The 18,563-nt window shown below is 44.6% G+C and overlaps 1 protein-coding gene across 2 annotated transcripts in view; it reads right to left on the bottom strand.

Moving 5' to 3' along the window:
- The window catches only part of PLEKHA6 (pleckstrin homology domain containing A6), a 283,503-nt gene that overhangs the window by 59,649 nt on the left and 205,291 nt on the right, over positions 1-18,563 (bottom strand). Inside the window, exons 9-13 of one of the 2 annotated variants that reach the window (XM_061632214.1) lie at positions 10,642-10,817; positions 9,401-9,895; positions 6,683-7,184; positions 3,897-3,983; positions 578-631 (exon numbers count right to left, since the gene is read on the bottom strand). In XM_061632214.1, coding sequence (XP_061488198.1) covers positions 578-631; positions 3,897-3,983; positions 6,683-7,184; positions 9,401-9,895; positions 10,642-10,817 — 1,314 coding nt within the window. The remainder of the gene's footprint in view (positions 1-577; positions 632-3,896; positions 3,984-6,682; positions 7,185-9,400; positions 9,896-10,641; positions 10,818-18,563) is intronic. The other variant, XM_061632215.1, reaches the window with a different exon arrangement.

Genomic DNA, 18,563 nt, shown 5'->3' with positions numbered 1-18,563 from the left:
GTGCTGATGTGACAGTGCTGAGTGCTGGATTAAAGAACTCTCTCTCTCTGCTTGGGAGGGAAGGAACCCAAACTAAATTTAAAACACAGTTCCCATTAAAAAAACAAGAACAAAAACACACATACATACAGAGTGCTACGGTCACGATTACTCTCTTATTCACAGAGAAAGCAGAGGCCAATGATTGCTGCCCTAAATCTCTGCTTACATTCAGCAGATCTGGGTGGAGCTTTGTAACAGAAATCGAACGCCAGTGACCAAATACAACACAAAGGGCTGCAGTTGCAGCCCTGCAGAATCCACTCAGTTCCACACAAGCAAAGCACGCGCGCACACACGTATGTGTCACTCTCAATAGGAATGATGAAAGAAAGAAACCACATTGGACCGCTAGTGCTGCCGCAATGCCAAGAAAGGGAGCAGAACAGATGTTGGGGAGAGGGAGGGGGAGAGGGAGGGGGGACATAACACTGACCTGACAGCACAGCTAGGGAGGGACGCGGGGGGGGGACAGGTTGCAGGACAAGAGGCACAATGTGGTGGGAGCAGTGAGAGGAAGACAGCCAGCTTGGCCTACCTGCTGATCCAAATACTCTAGGTTTCTTTGCAACTGAAGATCTAAAAGTTCATCCTATCAGGAGCCATTAGGCATGCAGCAAAATGGAAACACAAAACAAACAAACACAAAGAAGAAGCAAAAGCAGTTAGGTGCAACTTAGCTAGAGAGAGGCATAGAGCTCCCCTATAGAGGAAAGGGAACAGTCAGCCTCACAAGCATTTTTTAACGAGAGAGGGTGGGTGGGTGATAGCTGCTCAGCAGTCCTTTCAGGCCAAGATGTATTCCTTAGAGCAGCCTTTCCCCAATAGGGCACCTTCCAGATGTTATAGACTACAACACCAACTGATGGGCACAAGCTTGGGGAAGGCTGCCCTAGAGGGACTCTCAATGGGAGATCCTGGTAGCTCCTCATAAAGTCAGTGCTCTGTCCTCAAACCATGTGTCGCCTCCTGCTGGGCAAGTGTGGATTAACAAGAGGGCCAGGCTGCTCTCCTCCAGCCTACCAAGGCACTTTAGTCAGCTGGTGAAAATGATCATGCTTCCCCACCCCTCCAACTGTAAGGAATGTAATCTTTTGAGTCTGTAGCCCTATTCAGGTGTTTGGGTTGACTGTTTGTTGGCTAAAAGTGTGGAAGGGTGCACACACAAGATGTGCTCCAACATCCCCATATGCTCTGGCTTCGCTACTTCCTGCATTCAGTATGAAGCTCTGAAGGAGAATCCTTGGCATGTTTAGCTGAACACAATTGAAGTCCCTCTTCAGACCACCACACAGAAACATGGGAAGCTGCCTTATACTGAGTCAGGCCATTGGCCCATCTAGTTCAGTGCTGTCTACACTGACTGGCAACCGCTCTTCAGGGTTTCAGACATGGGGCTTTCCCAGTCCTACCTGGAGATGCTGGGGACTGAACCTGAGACCTTCTGCATGCAAGGAGATGCTTTGGCTGTCCCTCAATATGGGAAGATCTGAAATGGAGCTGGCGCATGAGCCCACACACATTTGCTCCAAACAAGGCTTACGTGTGATTGAAATGTAGTACCTGTAATACTCATGAAGTTGTTATTCTAATTGGTTTTATAGGTGGTGTAGGCCTTCAAGAATTGTCAATCCACTCCTGCTGCAGAGACCAAGTTTGTGATCAAGACGTTTGTACCCACAGCTAGCACTCCTGCATTTTTCTCTGCAAGGCACCCTGCTTTGAAAGCCAAGGTTTAGGCGGAAATTCTCCCTTCCACAGCTACTGCTCTGTGGTCTTTATGCCTTGGCTGGCAAGTTGAGAATGTGGGCTCAGCACATCCATTCAGGGTTCAGCAAGGGAAGAAGGTCTTGTGCAGTTGGTTCTATACACATTGTCTCTTCCTGAAGCTCAGCACAGTTTCAGTGGCTTTGCAGCTGTACTAAACTGTACTAAAGGACTAAACTGAAAACTGGCAGTGTGCTGAAGCACTCGTACAGTTGCTTCTGTGCATGCTGAGCTGTGCACAGATCTGCTCAGTCCACATTCCCAGCACATCAGCTTGGGTCAAGCAAACTGCCTCTTATCCACTCTCTACCCACCCTGCATATGGATGCTCAGCTGCCCATTGGAGAAGCTGGGAGCTCCCCAGAGCCACTATAACATGCTATCTCTGTCTAGTAACAAGAATACAGGAAGCTGTCAGACCAATGGTCCATATAGCTCAGTAGAATCTGTGTGGAGGTAACAAATGAAAGTATTTAGACGCTTAACATGCATCTTCAAAAATAGCTATCCTGCACCTTCATTCCACATCTATTCCTGCCATCATCCATTTCCCCCTTCTCCAGAGCAGCTAGAGATGGGGACAGAGCATCAGTAATCAGAGACTGTTCCTGACCTGCTTGGTGATACCAGGATCATCTCATTGCACTCCTAATTCAGCCACATGCATCTGCTTTTGTGCATAGCTGGTGAGAAGGCAGGGGAGTGAAGGGAGAAGCTGCGTGCAACAGTTGTGCAACTAGAATCTGTTCCACAGGGCACCTTAATCCAGTCCAGGATTTATTGGTTGCTCTCACAGGTGAAAAGTGTCAGGCAGAACCTTGGCATGGAGCAAATGAAGTTGGCAGTTTCACTTGGCAGAGTCCCACTCACTGTGGTTTCTGCCCCCACCACATGGATCCTCCCCCGCAGTGAAATAACCAAACAAAGAGAGAAGCAGAAGGAGTGAAGAAAAACAGCACTGGAAGAAACTACAGCCAACGGGAACAGGAATTTCTACATGTCCTTTACAACCTCAACCAAATTTCCACTGTCCCAGATCTATGCTGGAGGATTGCAAGCTCTGGCAGTGGAAGCTGCCCCCTCCTTCACTTTTGCCTTCTCCATTCCTTCTTTATTGGCTGCCATGTGGTGCATCCTTGGAATAGGAAAGGTATTCCAGAGGAAAAATCTCTATCATAGGGATGCCACCAGATCAATTGGTGAGTTGCTGTTAATTCATGACCTGGAGCGGGAACCTGTGGCCCTCCAAATGTTGTTGGGACTCAGACTCCCATCAACCCTCATCATTGGCATTGCTGGCTGGGGCTGATGGGAGCTGGGAGTCCAACAACTTCTGGAGGACCACAGCAAGTTTGCCAGCCCTGATTTAGGGGAGCAAAATAGTACTGTATATTCACCAAGGATTCGAATCACATGTCAGGTCAAAAGTCTGAACAGCAACCCCCCATCACTAAAAGAAAGCCTGCAGCAACAATGGTTATATTTTTTAATATCGTAATGGGTGAGCTGTGATTGAGCCTTTTCTTCCATCCTGCAGGTAGCCTGTGGTGTGAAATGAGGCCTCTGCTTGAGCTCCTAATGGCACTAGCTTTTTTGGAGGAAGGAGAATCACATGAAGGATGCTTCTGGGCAACCGGGTGCTCAAATGGAGGACCCATTTTACCCTACATGCTACTCCTTCTGCAGGATGCTATTGAAGCACTGTCCTCGCTGAATGTACAAATTGGGGGCTGAATGTGTGAACGGGAGCTATTTCTCCTCTATAGATCATATGCTTATTTCCCTCATTGTTCTTAAAAGAAAGGGGGGGGAAACACCCATCTTCAACAAATCAGGTTAATAATTAGCTGCATAGTCACAGTACATTGCATATCCAGACTGGTCTCACACAGCTAGCCTCTTACAGCCAATATATACTTATTAGCTAAACACTCTGGAGAATTTGACTGATACAGGACAGTTGTTCATTGTTCATGAAACAACTGCATATTGCATAACAACATCCTTCACCCCATCTCTGAATTAGATTCCAACCTTGGGAAGGAAACATAACATCGCTAGTGGAATACTGGGATGCCAATGGGACATACCATTTTGTCGTGAACCGTAGGGGATGCTGGATAGTTGAAGGGGAACATTCCTGCAGGGATAGGCCTCCTGTCACCCAGATAATCATACTGAGGAAAAAGAAGAAACCATACACATGCATGAAGAAGGTTTATATCACTGTAGGGAGGCTGTAGTCCACACTCACATTCTCCCCAATACCAAACAGATGACATGACCCACAATGGGGATAATAGACAAGGCTAAGGAGTTGCCCAGGGCCATTCAGTAAGTGGATAGGTCAACGGTAGGGATATCAAGGAGCTGTGGCCTAGACATAAGACCACAGAAGATGTTCTTGGAAAAGAGGGGTTGGTTCTACGAACAGGAACTAAGTCTAGTTCTGTTAGGAGATGAGGAAAAGAAAGGACAAGTTTAACCCCAGGATCCTACCCTTGAAACCTCTAATGCCACTCAGTTCCTGGGTTGTCTCCACCCTCGATTCTGCCTGATACCCTTTGATATTGGTCTGCACACCATGCTTATGAAGCCCACAGGCCAGTGATGAACAGTGTTTTAAAGTCTCACCAGCAAGAGTTTCAATACACCATGCTGTGTGCTCCCAGCACAACTAACATGCCAGTTCCCTTTAGTCTGAACATGCTATCCTGGCATTCCAATTCAGTTGCTGGGAGCTCTGAATCCTCTACACTAATGTTTCATCTGGACTTGGCCCAAGGCCTATTTTTTGATTCCTGGGACATGTGAAAGAATAGACTGTGTTTGAGCATATGTGGACTGCTGAGTGGCCAGAACAAGCTGAGCAACCAGGACAAGCCCTGACATGTCTGAGATTAAGGAGAATGATTTTGTAATACGAACAAAGGCTTTATTTTAGCCCACAGGGTAACAACCTGTGGCCCTACGGTCACATATGGCCCCTGGTCTCATTTTATGTGGCCTCCGCTATCTCTGGAAGCAACCCAGTTCTTCCATCTCATCAGAGTTCCTTCCCATTCATTTGCTCCTCATTTTCCCTGTCATTTTAAAGTGTTTCCCTCTCTGTGTAGTTTCAAAACAAGTGGAAGAGGGCAATAATTTGATACAAAGAAATGTATGTTTTATAAACTTTTTCCCTAGTTGTATGGCTTGGAAAAAATATTTTTCCCCTTCTCCAACTGTCTGAGAACATATTGGTAGGGATTACTTTTACTTCCTTTCCAGAATACTGGCTGCATTGGCCTTTGGTACTAAAAAAAGTCTCTGTTTTCTTACTTGAAAGTAACCTCATCACACTCAGTGGGGCTTACTTCTGACTAGACATGCATTGAGGTACCGCTGGTAAAAACCAAATCAGGGTGATCTTTATTCTAGATTAATTAATCCAGAACACTTTTGTCTCTGGCTTCACCCATCATTGCTTCTAGCTCCACCCAGGACTGGCACGTGGCCCCCAAAAGATTATCCCTGATAATTTGTTGAGGGAATGCAGCCCTCAGCAGGAAAAAGGCCCGTGACTGCACTTCTTTTCACCTCCATCACAGTCTGTGTCTTCGCTAATATAACACATTTTTGTATGTAATTTTCATTACAGTAGGGCCCCACTCATACGGCGGGTTACGTTCCGGACCCGCGCTGAAAAGCGAAAACCGCTGAAAAGTGGAACTCATTGAATAGAATGGCACACGATGCCAGAAAACCGCCGTAAAAGCGGAACAAGCGCCGTATGAGTGGGACCTTAGTCTAATTGCGTCTAATTGAGACCGCTGCATTAGCGAAGTGCTGTAAAGCAAAGTGCCGTAAAGCGGGGCCCTACTATAATACATTCATGCTTATGCACACTTATCCCCTTACGAAATTGAATATACTACCCTCTGCACTTTTGGAGGGCAGGTATAAGAAACTTGAATATGCTAAACGGGTATGCTCTTGCGATAATAGTACAGTGGAGTCGGTTGATCATCTTTTACTTCACTGTCCATTTTATTGTGATTTCAGAACTGCCCTAATTACTCCAATTCTCCAAAGATTCCCTAACAGAGATGAAATTTTCTATGTAGACTATCAGATCGTAACCCCTATGTAACAGGTAAGGTAGCCTGTTTTTGTGCTGCTGCTATTCGTTTCAGGAAGTCCCTACATGTTTCTCAACTTTTACAAGATCTATGTATTTATAGAGTGTAGATACTCTAAGCTGTAGGAGAAACTTAATCTTATACCAATTTTATGGATACAGTGCACTACTCTCTGTTGATAGCCTAACAGCTTAAGTGTCTGTTTTTTAGATTGATAACAAATTTTAATATTCGTTGGTTTTATCCTTTTTTCTTTTTAATTTGAATTTTTTAGGATCTTTCAATTTAAGTCATTTTCTAACGATAATTGATTTTTGTACAGATGTAACATTGTATTTCCGGTCTATGACTGTAATAAAGTTGTTGTTGTTGCTTATCCCCAAGATGCGAATTTTTAGAAACATGGTTTGGTTGGAAGACTGCATCATAAGAGCAAATTTCAAAGGATTTGGATCTCATACAGTTTCAGAAACTTCAAATTAGATAGATTTGGCTTTAAATGCAAACCAAATTGAATTTCTCCCCCATCCCTAGTCTTCACTCACACGCAGTGGTAATTTTACTCAGCCTACCTAACATCTCTCAGTCTCATTTTGCAGAATACTCAAACACAGGTCATGATGAGGTCATCAGGACTGTGCTAACGTTCCCTTAGCTTGCATCTACATCATTCCCATTTTGCTGCATTGCTGGCTTTCTCCCAAAGAGGGGCAGGAAGCCCTGAGGGTAGAAGCAGAGTCACGAGGGATAGTTACCTTTGGGGAACTGATTGATCGCCTCATCATGTAAGTTGTTGGCTCAGCATAAATCTCCTCACTCCGGGGAGGTACTCTTTCAAAGCGGGCACTTGGAGACCTGACTGGGGAGTACACTCTAGCTCGGCTGTAGGAACCTTGGCTCGGTGAGCGGGGTACCGACCGGGAGCGAGGCTGAAGGGACATCCTGCGCAAGGAGCTGGAGGCTGCATCCATTTCATCATAGTACAGCGGTGGCCGTGCAGGGCCTGGCATCCAGATGGGGACATCCTGCCTGCCATAGCCAGGCTGTTCTTTCCACTCCCGCAGCTGGTATGAGCCACTGTTGCGGAAGGAGTGGCGCTTGTCATCCACTGTCCACTGAGGGCTCATGCGGTCAAAGGCAGGCATAGAGCAGATGCTATCAGGTCGCACCCCAGGAGGGTAATATTCAGAGTACTGGGGTGAGTACGGGGGATAGTAGTCAGGGACTCTTCGGGACATCGGGTAGAATCTGGTGGGGCTAGAAGACCCAAAGGAAAGAACAAGAATGGAGAATGAAAATCCTGAATTTGCTCAGGTTGTGCTCAGCACTTCTACCTCAGCCTACCTTACCTGTTGGACATTGGTCTATCTCTGTACAAAATCCACAGAAGATATATATCGAGTGCAGATATTATTTTTTAAACATAAGTCCTAGTGGTGCCTCCTACCCTACAACCGAACTTAGGAAAGGTGCTGATAACATTTTTAATTTAAAAAATTAATTTAACAAAATTTATATACCATTTGATTGTAAAACAATAAACAAAAAAAACTCTAAACCGTTTACAAGAAAAGGATAGAAATGGTACAATATTTTCTCACCATTAATATTGGCATGTCCTGAATCATTACTTTCATTAATAATTAGGGTTGCAAGCCTTTTGTAGTTCTCACTCTTGCATATGAGTGATCGGCTTGATCTATAAGATACCGAGGATTATATAGTTCAATTCTAACTGAAGCGATGTTGGTAGCTGTGTGAAAACTCTGGCATATATATCCAGATTACTCCTCTAGGCTGGCAATACAGACCAAAGGCCTATCTAGTCCAGCATTCTGCTCTCACACTGGCCAAGCAGAGAGGGAAGCCCACAAGCCAGACATGAATGCTATAGCATTCTCCTACTCATGATTGGCAACAACTGGGATTCAGAGGCATATTGTCTCTGATACTGGAGGTAATGTAGCCACCATGCCTAGTAGCCACAGCTTCCACAAATCTGTTTAACCCTTTAATTGTCTAATAGGGATTCATCTCCATGAGTGGGGACCCTGGAAAAGCAGGGTTCCTGACTGCAAAGAAAAGGTTTGCTTTTCCAGGATTTTCAATCACGGAGAGATAGCCCTACACATGTGTAGTTTTACATGCATAGGTTCAATGCAGACCTTCACCCATGTCCTAGCATGTGGAACACAATTAGGAACACAGGAAGCTGCCCCACAGAGTCAGACCATCCAGCTCAGTATTGTCTACATGGACTGGTAGTGACTCTCCACTGGTTTAGACTGGGGTCTTTCTCAGCCCTACCTGGAGAACCCAGGGATTGAACCTTGGACCTTCTGCATGCAAAGCAGATGGTCTGTCATTGGGCCATTATTCCTTTTAATGTTTAACGTAACATGTGGAAAGGGGTTTGGTGTTCATTTTCTTGGATTGCAGACTTATCACCATATTGAAGGGGTGCATTAATAATGGGGTAAAAGAGAGGATATTCCCTGGGGCATCCCCCTGTCTTTTGGATGCCCTCCCCCCACCCCAAGAGATCTATATGGCTCCTTTGCTGCATTCAATTAGGAGGGCAGTGTACACTCTTTTTTTTAACCAGGACTTTGAGGTCTCTCACATATCTCGGCAGCTGTGAGTTTAGTTCAGGGGTGGGGAACCTTTGGCCGTCCAGATGCTGTTGGACTACAACTCTCAGCCTTAACTATTGGCTATGCTGGATGGGGTTGACAGGAGAAGCGGTTCAGCAACATTTGGAAGGCAAAAGGTTCCCCAGCCTGGTTTAGTTTCTTGTTGTCATTGAGTTCAAATTGTTTACATTTTTACAGCAAGCTGCTCTGATAAGGAGGAAGAAATGGATATAAAGGGAGTTATGAGCAGAGCCAAGAAGTGAGTTACTACTTATACCAATAATTACCAAGGGAATGCTCTCTCCCCACTTCCAACTTCTGGGCACAAGGATACAAGATTTAAGCCAGTCATCAAACCATTTTTAACAGGCATGCCCCAAGGCACTCTGGGAAGGGTTCTTTGTCAGGGTCTCTGTGTTGTGGCCTCCATGTGGAGGTCATGAAAAACTCTTCCCCATGGATGCAGTTAAGCATAGGAGCTCTGTAACATTGTAAGTTGTGAACCACCCTGATCCTATGTAGCAGATTCCTAGTACTATGATGAAGTGTCTCCACACCATTAGGCCAATCCGTTCAGAACATTGTTTACAAATATTACACACACACCCCATGTGGAATCACCATGATGTGGAGGTGGTTTTTGGCAGTTAAAAACTCAAAATCCTCCCAGGAACTACTGGTTCCTAGGACTCCCTGGCTGGGAGAACAGGCAGGGAATCACAATAACTATATTGATTTGTGTAGTGCACCCATCCCCTTCTCTCTGTGTTTACTGGGATTCCTCCCTTCTTATTTAATTCTCAGAGAAGCTATATCCAAGTATAGCTTTGATCACCTCACCTACGGAGATCCTCAGGAGGTGGAGCTCCACGGCGCAGGTTCACCCACTGCTGCAGCTGTGTCATGGAGCTCTTCCTCTGGGCAATCTTCTCAGGATTGGTGCATGGAGCAAAGCTCCGACGAGGCATAGCACTCTCGCCATCATGCTGTGGGAAGGCCATACTGCCAGGCCGGCTAGGAGATGAGTACTGCCAGCCATTTGGCTGTGTGGGTCTCTCCACTCCAGTTGGCAGATGGGACGTGTCAGGATAAGGGCTTCCAGGCTCAGAGGGCATTTCTTGACTTGCAATGCCATTGGCTTTCACCAGAGGCTCCTTCTTGCTTTCTACTCGCTCTGGTTTCCTTTCACTCTTCTCAGAACCACGCCCATCACCTTCTCCTCTGGTCTTGACTTCTGGTTCAGCTTTGGCAGACTCTCTGGTTGGAACACTGCGGTGGTGGTGATGCTGGTGGTTCTTGCTGGGAGGGATGTTCTCAGAATCAGTCTTCTCATGCCTGACAAGCATGGATAAGCAGAAAGGTCATGAATGGTCATCGCTCTGCGTCAGAGCAATGTAGAGAATGGCTTCTGCCCTAACCTTGGATTCTTCCAAGTCTCTTAAAAGCGCATTTTAATAGCTTTCTTTGCAGCTCTGATATGGCCCTTTAAATAACTGGCCACTGTATTGTTCCAAGAGGCTTTCATTTTCAAGTTGCTTAAAGGCCTCCAGCCTATGTTCTCTCATATTCCATTCAAAGAACCTCAGGGCCTTTTGAACATTATCTATGTTAGGTAGTTTCAATTCTTTTCTGCAGGATCTATGAACCTTATTTATAATTATGACAATTCTTAAGAACTTCACAGAAAACTTCTTAATGGAGAGGTAGAGAAGTTATGTGACTTGAACAGAGCAGAATTTCAGTGATGGAACCAAGGATGAAACTCAGATTTCCCAAATATCAGTTTAGTGTTCTAACAACAGCCACTCACACCTGCCAATACCCTCTGATCCCACTCCTTTCCTGAAAGTATTGGCCCCCTGTTCTAGAGACACAGCCAATGCCAACTGATGGTCCTAGATCAGGGGTAGCCAATGTGTGCTCTCCAAATGCTATTGGACTACAACTCCAATCAGCACCAGACATCATGACCAATGATCAAAGAGAATGGGAACTATAGTCCAACACCATGTTGGCTAACCCTGGTGATGACCTATAGTTCAGGGCCACATTTCACATATATTTCCCCCTGAACATCTGACCTCTGAGCGGGTGGGATTTGCACCCGGGCAGCCTCGCCCATGGCTTGAATCCAGGATTCCTGCTCCTCGTTGTTCTCAGCACTGAAGAAGTAAGTCCGGATGCCAGCGTGCTCAGCCTGGGGAGAGAGGGACTTCTTGTTATTCCCTGGTGTCTCTTCCATCCAGCACACAGTCACCTGTGAAGAAGGTAGAAATGAAGAAAGGGGAAGAGGGAGGAAGAGAGAGAGAGATCGCCAATTAGTGTCTATAGCATTAGCATGAGATTATAAAAGATTACCTGAGAAATTGTGCTTCTTTCCCTTAGCATGATTTCTAGCATATGTAGGATTGCCTTCTATAGTTTAAACCAACTTTTATTTCTAGTTTGTCAGATGGGGAAAAGTGAAATGGAAAAGTAGATCTTTAGGTCATACAGCTTAGTGACTATAGTTTACATCTGTGTGCATCTGAAATGTTTCTAGGGGAGAATGGTTCTCCCCCTCTTATTTTAAACTTTATTCAGATTCAAAACCTTTTGGGAAATTTTGCCTTTTGATATATTGGTAAGTCCTAAGATTTAAGGAGATAAACACAAGTTCTTGAGCAGCTCAATTACATGAGTGACACTGAAGGCCAAGATTCTGATCCAGCGACACCTCCCCTACACAGACTCCAGCAGCATGCAAGCTGGGTGCTGGATAAGGGTCCCCCTCCCCTGAAGTACACTTGTTTACATGCATGGGTCCAATGCAGAAGAGCAACAGCATGCAAAAATCTATTTCATCATGACCCCCTCGGATCAGTGTAAATGTATATGAACAGGCAATGAACTGAAAATTTTCATCTCCCACCAGGTTTAGGGGGATGTAGTCAACTAGTGGCACTGGCAATACTGAGCTGAGGGAAAAGCTGTTATATTGTGATCTGAATTGCTGTAATGTTGCTGTTTTAATATTTTCTTATTGCTTTTATGTAGTTATTGCTGTAAAATCATCCTGAAATAAGTAAATCATCCTGAAATAAGTAAATGCAAAATTTCAGAATAAAAGTTATGTTGCCTAATATTCTCTGGAGTATCTGTTATACTAATGTCAACAGTCCTATCTGTGGTCAGAAACAAGGGAAGGAGTATATCCCTTTCCCTTTCAATGATAGGACTGCCTCACACATTACAAAAATGGGGAAAACCCTGCATTCATAGTCTTCATAAAAACCATCGGGGCAGGGACTAACTGACTGAACAGTGTAGGAAATCAGAGTCAGTTATAGCTTCCTGTGTTGAAACAAAATAGAGTAAGATTTTCTTTCACACAATGCAGGTCCACCAAGGTTCTTAAATCTGCGTTCCTGACCAAAAAAAGGTAAAAAGTTTTTTTGAACTTTTGTATTCCTTTCCAAATGTTTATCTTTGTTTTGAATAGTTCGACTGCAGACTGGCCATATTTATTTGACACTAGCAAGATGCCTTTTGCTATAATAGACAGGAATGGTCAGGCCAGCATCGCAAGGATATATGTGCCTTGCAATGGAAACATACTGTACTACATGGAAACATTCTGCATTTCTTTGCAGGATCCCTTTGATATTATGCTTTTACCACAAGTGTGTCTCTAATTCCAGGGCTTTCAAGAAGTGAACTCATAGACACCATTGGAATGAGTATTAAACTTGACTCCTACCTTTGACCCCTACCCACTATCTGGGATGAGGGCCAAGTTTGCCTCCTCTTTGTTGTGTCATTTAACATCATCTCTAGTTAAACATCACATCTAGACTATCTTTCCCCCACAGAAATCAATGAGCGCAACTTGGAGTCAACCTCTTCACTTGCAGAGACCATTTCTTGATAATGCTAGAGTGTACCAGAGCCTAAGAAATGGGGGTTAAATATATATATAAAGATGCTTTGATGCTTAGTCTCTGAGTTTAGATGTATAAGAGCTGAAGACATCCCAAGTGAGGATCTTCAGTTCTTATATATCTAAACTAAAATACTATGAAAAGGCAATGACATGTCCCATGCAGCATCCAAATAATGGCACCCGACATTAACCTTCAGAGAAAAACACCTTCCAGGCTTGAACCTTAATATGGTTCCAGACCCAGATCAAAATATTTCCAGGCTTTGCTAAACTCTTAATCCAATTTGACCCAACTCATTGTTGACCACTCTATTGTTTGCTGCATGCCCGTTCAATTTATACTGAAATCTTCCCAGTTTTTTTCTTTTTTTTCATGAACACAGTTATAACAAAAAATAGGTTTGGTTACAGTTTTCTGGTTTTATGCCCTTTGCCTCCGTTTGTTTAGTTTCCATTGTGTAAAAAAACCACCCCACCCTCTTTATTATTATTCTTTTGTTTCAGTCAAATGTAACAGAAAAATGTATGGCATAATTTATTCACTTATTTATTTTTGTCCATCAGCTTTGGTTAATTACTAGTGGCCACTTACTCACCAACCCAGTGAGTGCTGCTGAGTGTTACTGCAAAGACATCTATTTTCTTGACGGACATTTTGTTGAGCCAGATCAACATCTTCAGTATATATCATCATACCAAGGGCCAAGGATTAGGGCCTGACAGCTTGGCCATTATGAAAGCATATAATGTGAGACAGACATAATCAAATATTCTACATTGCCATTGGGTTACGTACCACTGTACTCTCACCAGTCTCCATTGTTGAGGCATCTCTAGGTGTCTGATCAGCCTGACAAAGAATCCAGGATTTCCCACCCCAATTTGATTTGGGAAATGATTTGAGGTGAATAAAGCATGCAGGACAATTTGCACTCATCCGAACTTGATCCTTCCTTTCTGGCATGCAAGCATTTGGAAATGGAAGGAAATACTACCTATTTGGTGCCTGGGTGATGGCATTGCAGACGGGTTATCAGAAGAGATCTCCTGTCCGGGGGATCCTCGCGCGGAAAAAGAGAGAAGACAGAAAACAGGTCAGCCGCACCCAACAAGCAATCCAGTGGGGAGGAGTATCAAGCAGGTGAAGCATAGCAGAAGCAAAGTTGATCACTGCAGAAGGGTAGCCAAAGCAGAACTGGAAGAGTTGTAGCTTAGTGGCAGAGCATCTGCTTTGCATGCAGAAGGTCCCAGGTTCAATACCCAGCATCTCCAGATAGGATTGGGAATGTCCCCTGTCTGAAACCCTGGGAGAGCTGCTGCCATTCAACATAGACAATACCAAGCTAGCTGGACCAATGGTCTGATTCAGTATAAAGCAGCTACCTATGTAACTAGGCACATGCTCAATACCTTCTGACTCTAAAGCTGAAGAATCACATTGGCCCTGTCTGACTTTAAGATAATCTAAGAGATAATTGGGGAGTTAATTCCTTTGCATCTCAACTCATGGAGCAGGCCTGGGCTAGTATCCTGGTAAAGCAGGGACAATGCAGATATGCAAGGGTTTCAGCAGCAGGGCATGCCATAAACAATATTGCAATATGAATGTGGGATGAAGGAAAGGAACAATACTATCTAGGTCTATCTATTCAGTATAATCTAAGTCTATCCATTCCATTACAAACTTTCTTCTGGGTCGGTTATCCAATTCCCTCTCTTAACAAAGGAACAAAACACGGATGTGGTCAGAGACAATTCTCTGCTGGATCCGGGAAAACCTACCAAAATCAGCATTCACCTTTTGCTCAAGGAGAACTTCATGTTTCAGTATCTAAGCCTGAAATCCTATACATACTTACTTGGTAGTCAGTCCCATTGTATTCTGTGGAATGTGCTTCATAAACATGCATATGGTCCAGCTATAAGATTCCCTGCCCTAAAGTGCTCCACAGATCTATGATGATAATGGTATGTTCAGTCCTTTGCAGCATATGCAAACTTTGCGTTCTTAAAGGTATCTCCAGGTTGAGGTGTACATGCAAGTTTGACCCCAAACCTTCTTCACTGGAGTGGTTAAATGCTACCTTTTTCAACCCCCAGTTCAGTAGGACCTTTTTGAAGATGCTTAAACACATGCTTGTACTCTAAAACGGATCCTTGCTTTGTTTGCAGTCCAGGATCTGACAGCCCATCCAACACTACTGGCGCCAGTGAAGCTGTCCAGAGGGCAAGTTCAGACTTCTTGTCAAGGCAACATCAGAAGGAGAAAAGAGGGTCCCTGTGCACACATCTGAGCCAGAGGCAGGCAAGATGCCCAGAGAATCATGCTTCAAACCTCACATGTTTCTCTTGGAGCCACTATGCTTCAAACCAAACAGTCTTTTTTATTCTTCCCCCTCTATGCGGCTGGCAGGCAGGAATATTTGTAAAACCGCCCCCACCACCACACATATTATTGGTTTCCAATTCTTAAAGCTTCCCTGCCCCATTTCACTCTCATTTGTCCCCTTTAAAGACAGCACAGATACTATAGCGACCCTTGAGACATCTGACTAGAGCTTTACGATGCCATTTCAACAAGCAGCAAGCAGTTTGCTGGCAATATAATGGATGAGCCCTCTAAAGGGATGTCTATAAAGAAAATTTAGGAATGTAAATTGTGAGTTTGTTTGTGCTTGTTCTTACCATGAATCTTATTGGGTCTGCTAAGATTTGATTTGCATAGGAAAGAAGACCTCACAGGTGCTCCCAGTTTGAATATATTGCTTCAAATCTCTCCCTCATGAACTTTCATTTGAAAGGAGTGTCAGGTCCCAGCCAGGGGAGTCCTCATCAGAGGACTCCTCAATGGAGGAAGGCCAGGAGGGTCTGGTCTTGGACCCAGCTCTGGCTCAGGCATTGTGGCCACTTAGCTCCTCGCCCAATGCTGCAGCTTCTGCACTGCTGTGAGTTAATGGTTTGGCTTAGCATGACATCCCAACTCTGCTCCTGTTCCGTCTGCTCCAGTCAAATCATGAGCTGTAAACCAAGAAAAAACCTTCGAGACAAACCACAAGCCCAGGTTTGGATGACAAGCTAAGCCAAACCATGGCAAACATGGTTACATGCAAACTGGGTTAATATATGTTAACCATACAGGCACACAGAAGTTCCTATTTAAATATCTAGAAAGAGGGCCAAATTAGACATGCGCTGAAAGGCAGTGCAGGCAGCTACATATCCCATTTTTACTTAACTAATTACAGAGCCCAGGGAATCTGATTCGCATTGTGAAGGCAATGTGCGGAAAGGGGCGGCTTACAACGTTGTGTCATGCAAGTGAAGTTTCCCATCACTTTCCTTATCACAGAAGGACTGATTTTGGAGGGAAAGCAGGTTTGTTGCACAAGAGCACCAAATCAACTTTGATTGAACAACCTGTATTTGCTGGTATGTGACTGAATCTCATCCAAAAATAGCGACAGTCTGGAAGCGCCCTTAGAAAAAAAATCCTCATAGGCACAGGATCCTCATATGTGCAGAAAGGATCTGTCTGAGGGGAACAAACCTTGGCTACAACTCATGATTAATGAGGAGACGGCTTAACCGTGTGTTCAGGTTCGGATGACATGCTCAGCCAAACTTTGACTCAGCTCAAAGTGGTGTGGCAGCAAAAAGGAACAGGGAGGGGCAAAGTGGCGGCAAGCTCCTCTCTAGAAGCTCACACATTTCTCACTGTCCCAGTAAGCCAGAGCCAAACGTTCCCCATTCCTGTAGTCAGCCATAGTTTGGCTTAATGTGCCATGAGAACCAGGCCATTAGCAACTCTTCAAGCAGAGGCCTGACAGCCATCTGCTGGGGATGCTCCAACTCTGGATTTCCTGCATCAGACATGGGCTTGGACTAACAGATGGTCTGCATGACTCTAACTCTATGATTTGATGATATAGCAGTGAAGGTGCATGTGTCAAATTGCAGATATAAGGTAAAGGAACCTGAGCAAATTGTAGGGCTGGGAATGGCTGTCGCTCAGTGATAGAGCATCAGCTTTGCATGCAGAAGGCCCCAGGTTAGGTCCCCAGCATCTCCAGGTAGTGTCACTGCCACCCAGTGAGGACAATACTGACCTAAATGGACCAATGGTCTGCCTCAGTATAAGGCAGCTGCCTCTGTTCCGACATGTACAAATGTAACAGTGCACGCCTCCTCATGCAGCACTTCTAGGAGGGGAAGGTTGCTTGTTCTTGCAGGGAAAATCCAGGCAGCCTACATTTGCTCCACCTCTGCAGGAGCCCCGTCCCTGCATTTCACATCTTCTGTTCACTGCTCCTTTACAGTCACATCCCTCACACTGTGGAAATCCGACAAGTGGAAACTAATTAACCGCTACGCAAATTACAATTTATTGCCTTTCTTAAACACTCTAGTTGAAAGTAGCTGTACAGGGAGACAGAAAAGGAAAGCCTCTTACCCAACTGAGACTGAATTATAGCACTGCCAACAGGGCAATTTACTAGTGATGCTGCCTTTCCCAAGTTTGCTGTCTTAATTTAAAAAGAAAAGAACTCAAAACAGGCACGATCCCTAATAAAGAGGTAATGGCTGCTTTCTCATTAGATCCGCTGCATGCCTTTATCACCTCTCATATTGGTAAAATACAGCCACCCGCTAGATAGTATGCATGCAGCTGAGTCTCTGTGGTGTATTGGTCACAGCAGCCTTCCCCAACTAGCTATCTGCCAGATGTTTTGGACTACAACTCCCATCAGCCCCAGCCACCATGGCTGTGTTGGCTGGGACTGATTGGAGTTGTAACCAAAAACTTTTAGAGAGCACCAGGCTGAGAAAGGCTAGGATAGACTGTAGTACTTGGACCAGGGAGACCTGGATTCAAATCCACACTCCAGTCATGAGCCTCACATGGAAAAGCTGCCATCTCTAATCATGAAGGCTACCTTGCGCTCAATGGAAGAAGGAAAAACATACAAATGTAATAGATAAATCAGATACATTTTCACATACCATTTCCTGTCCTATGCAATTTGGGCAGCAGGGAGGCAACATTCTTTTTAACAGTCTAAAGGTCACTATACTGCATGAGCACTTGTTAGCTCTTTAAAAGGGGGGGAATAATGGGCTAACTCTGGCAAAGCATCCTTTCCCCACCACTCAAAAATACCATACCACAATTAACCCTTTTAAAATAAATAATATAAAATAAAAATCCTGTTTGCAAAAATGTACAGAATAGGTGCAAAATAGTTTGAAATGCTTCAAATGTAGGCAAAGGGTCCCTCCTCCCACTGTGCAGCTCTCCGCAAGCCCAGTGAGGCTCCAGTTTCCAGCCTTTTGTCTGACCAACTATCCAACTACTATTTGCAGGGTCAGGGTTTGATCAATGGGAACAGGAAATGCTCCTGTGGCTCTTTAACATTTTCTCGCTTGTATAGACAGCCTCTATAGTAAATATGTCAGTCAACAAGACATGCTTTCCTGAGAGGCCAAGGCTCAGGGACAGCCCCAGAGTCCCTACAGCAAGCTTGAGGGACTTATAGTGAAACATCCAGAAATAATGTACTTTAGCTGCCATGCTCTTCCCTTCTGGCCAGTCCTCCCTCTGCAGCAATGCTATTATTCAGAGGGTGTGAAGGGCTCCCTCAGGCAGCTCTGTAGGGACCACCTGGAACTGTGTGCACCACATGGAGGACAGTACAACCCTTACTTAGCTTCTGCAAATGAAGCCCTTCTGAGCATTCCATCCTCAAAGCTCTACAACTGCTGCCTTGGTAGCAGCATTTGAATGTTAGCTGCTGATGAAGGCGGAAGCCGAAAAGTTTTGCTAGTAAAATAAAAACCTCTGTTCTGTTAATCACAATTACATGTACGTATATATGATTCTTCTTATTCTTCTGCAGCAGCTGCCTTTTGTGTCTAAACACCACTGCAAATCAGCCCACCAGCGTCACAAGAGACTTCTACGAGAGAACAGCTTCCAATGGGAAATGGGAAATGGTACCTCTTAATTAAAAGTAAAGGTGTCCCCGCACTTATAGTGCAAGTTGTTTCCGACTCTTAGGGTGACATCTTGCGACGTTTACTAGG

The sequence above is a fragment of the Rhineura floridana genome, chromosome 6 (genome assembly GCF_030035675.1).
Source record: "Rhineura floridana isolate rRhiFlo1 chromosome 6, rRhiFlo1.hap2, whole genome shotgun sequence".
NCBI lineage: Eukaryota > Metazoa > Chordata > Lepidosauria > Squamata > Rhineuridae > Rhineura > Rhineura floridana.
The sequence above is the reverse complement of the archived record's forward strand: the minus strand, read 5'-3'. Positions and strand labels throughout refer to the sequence as shown.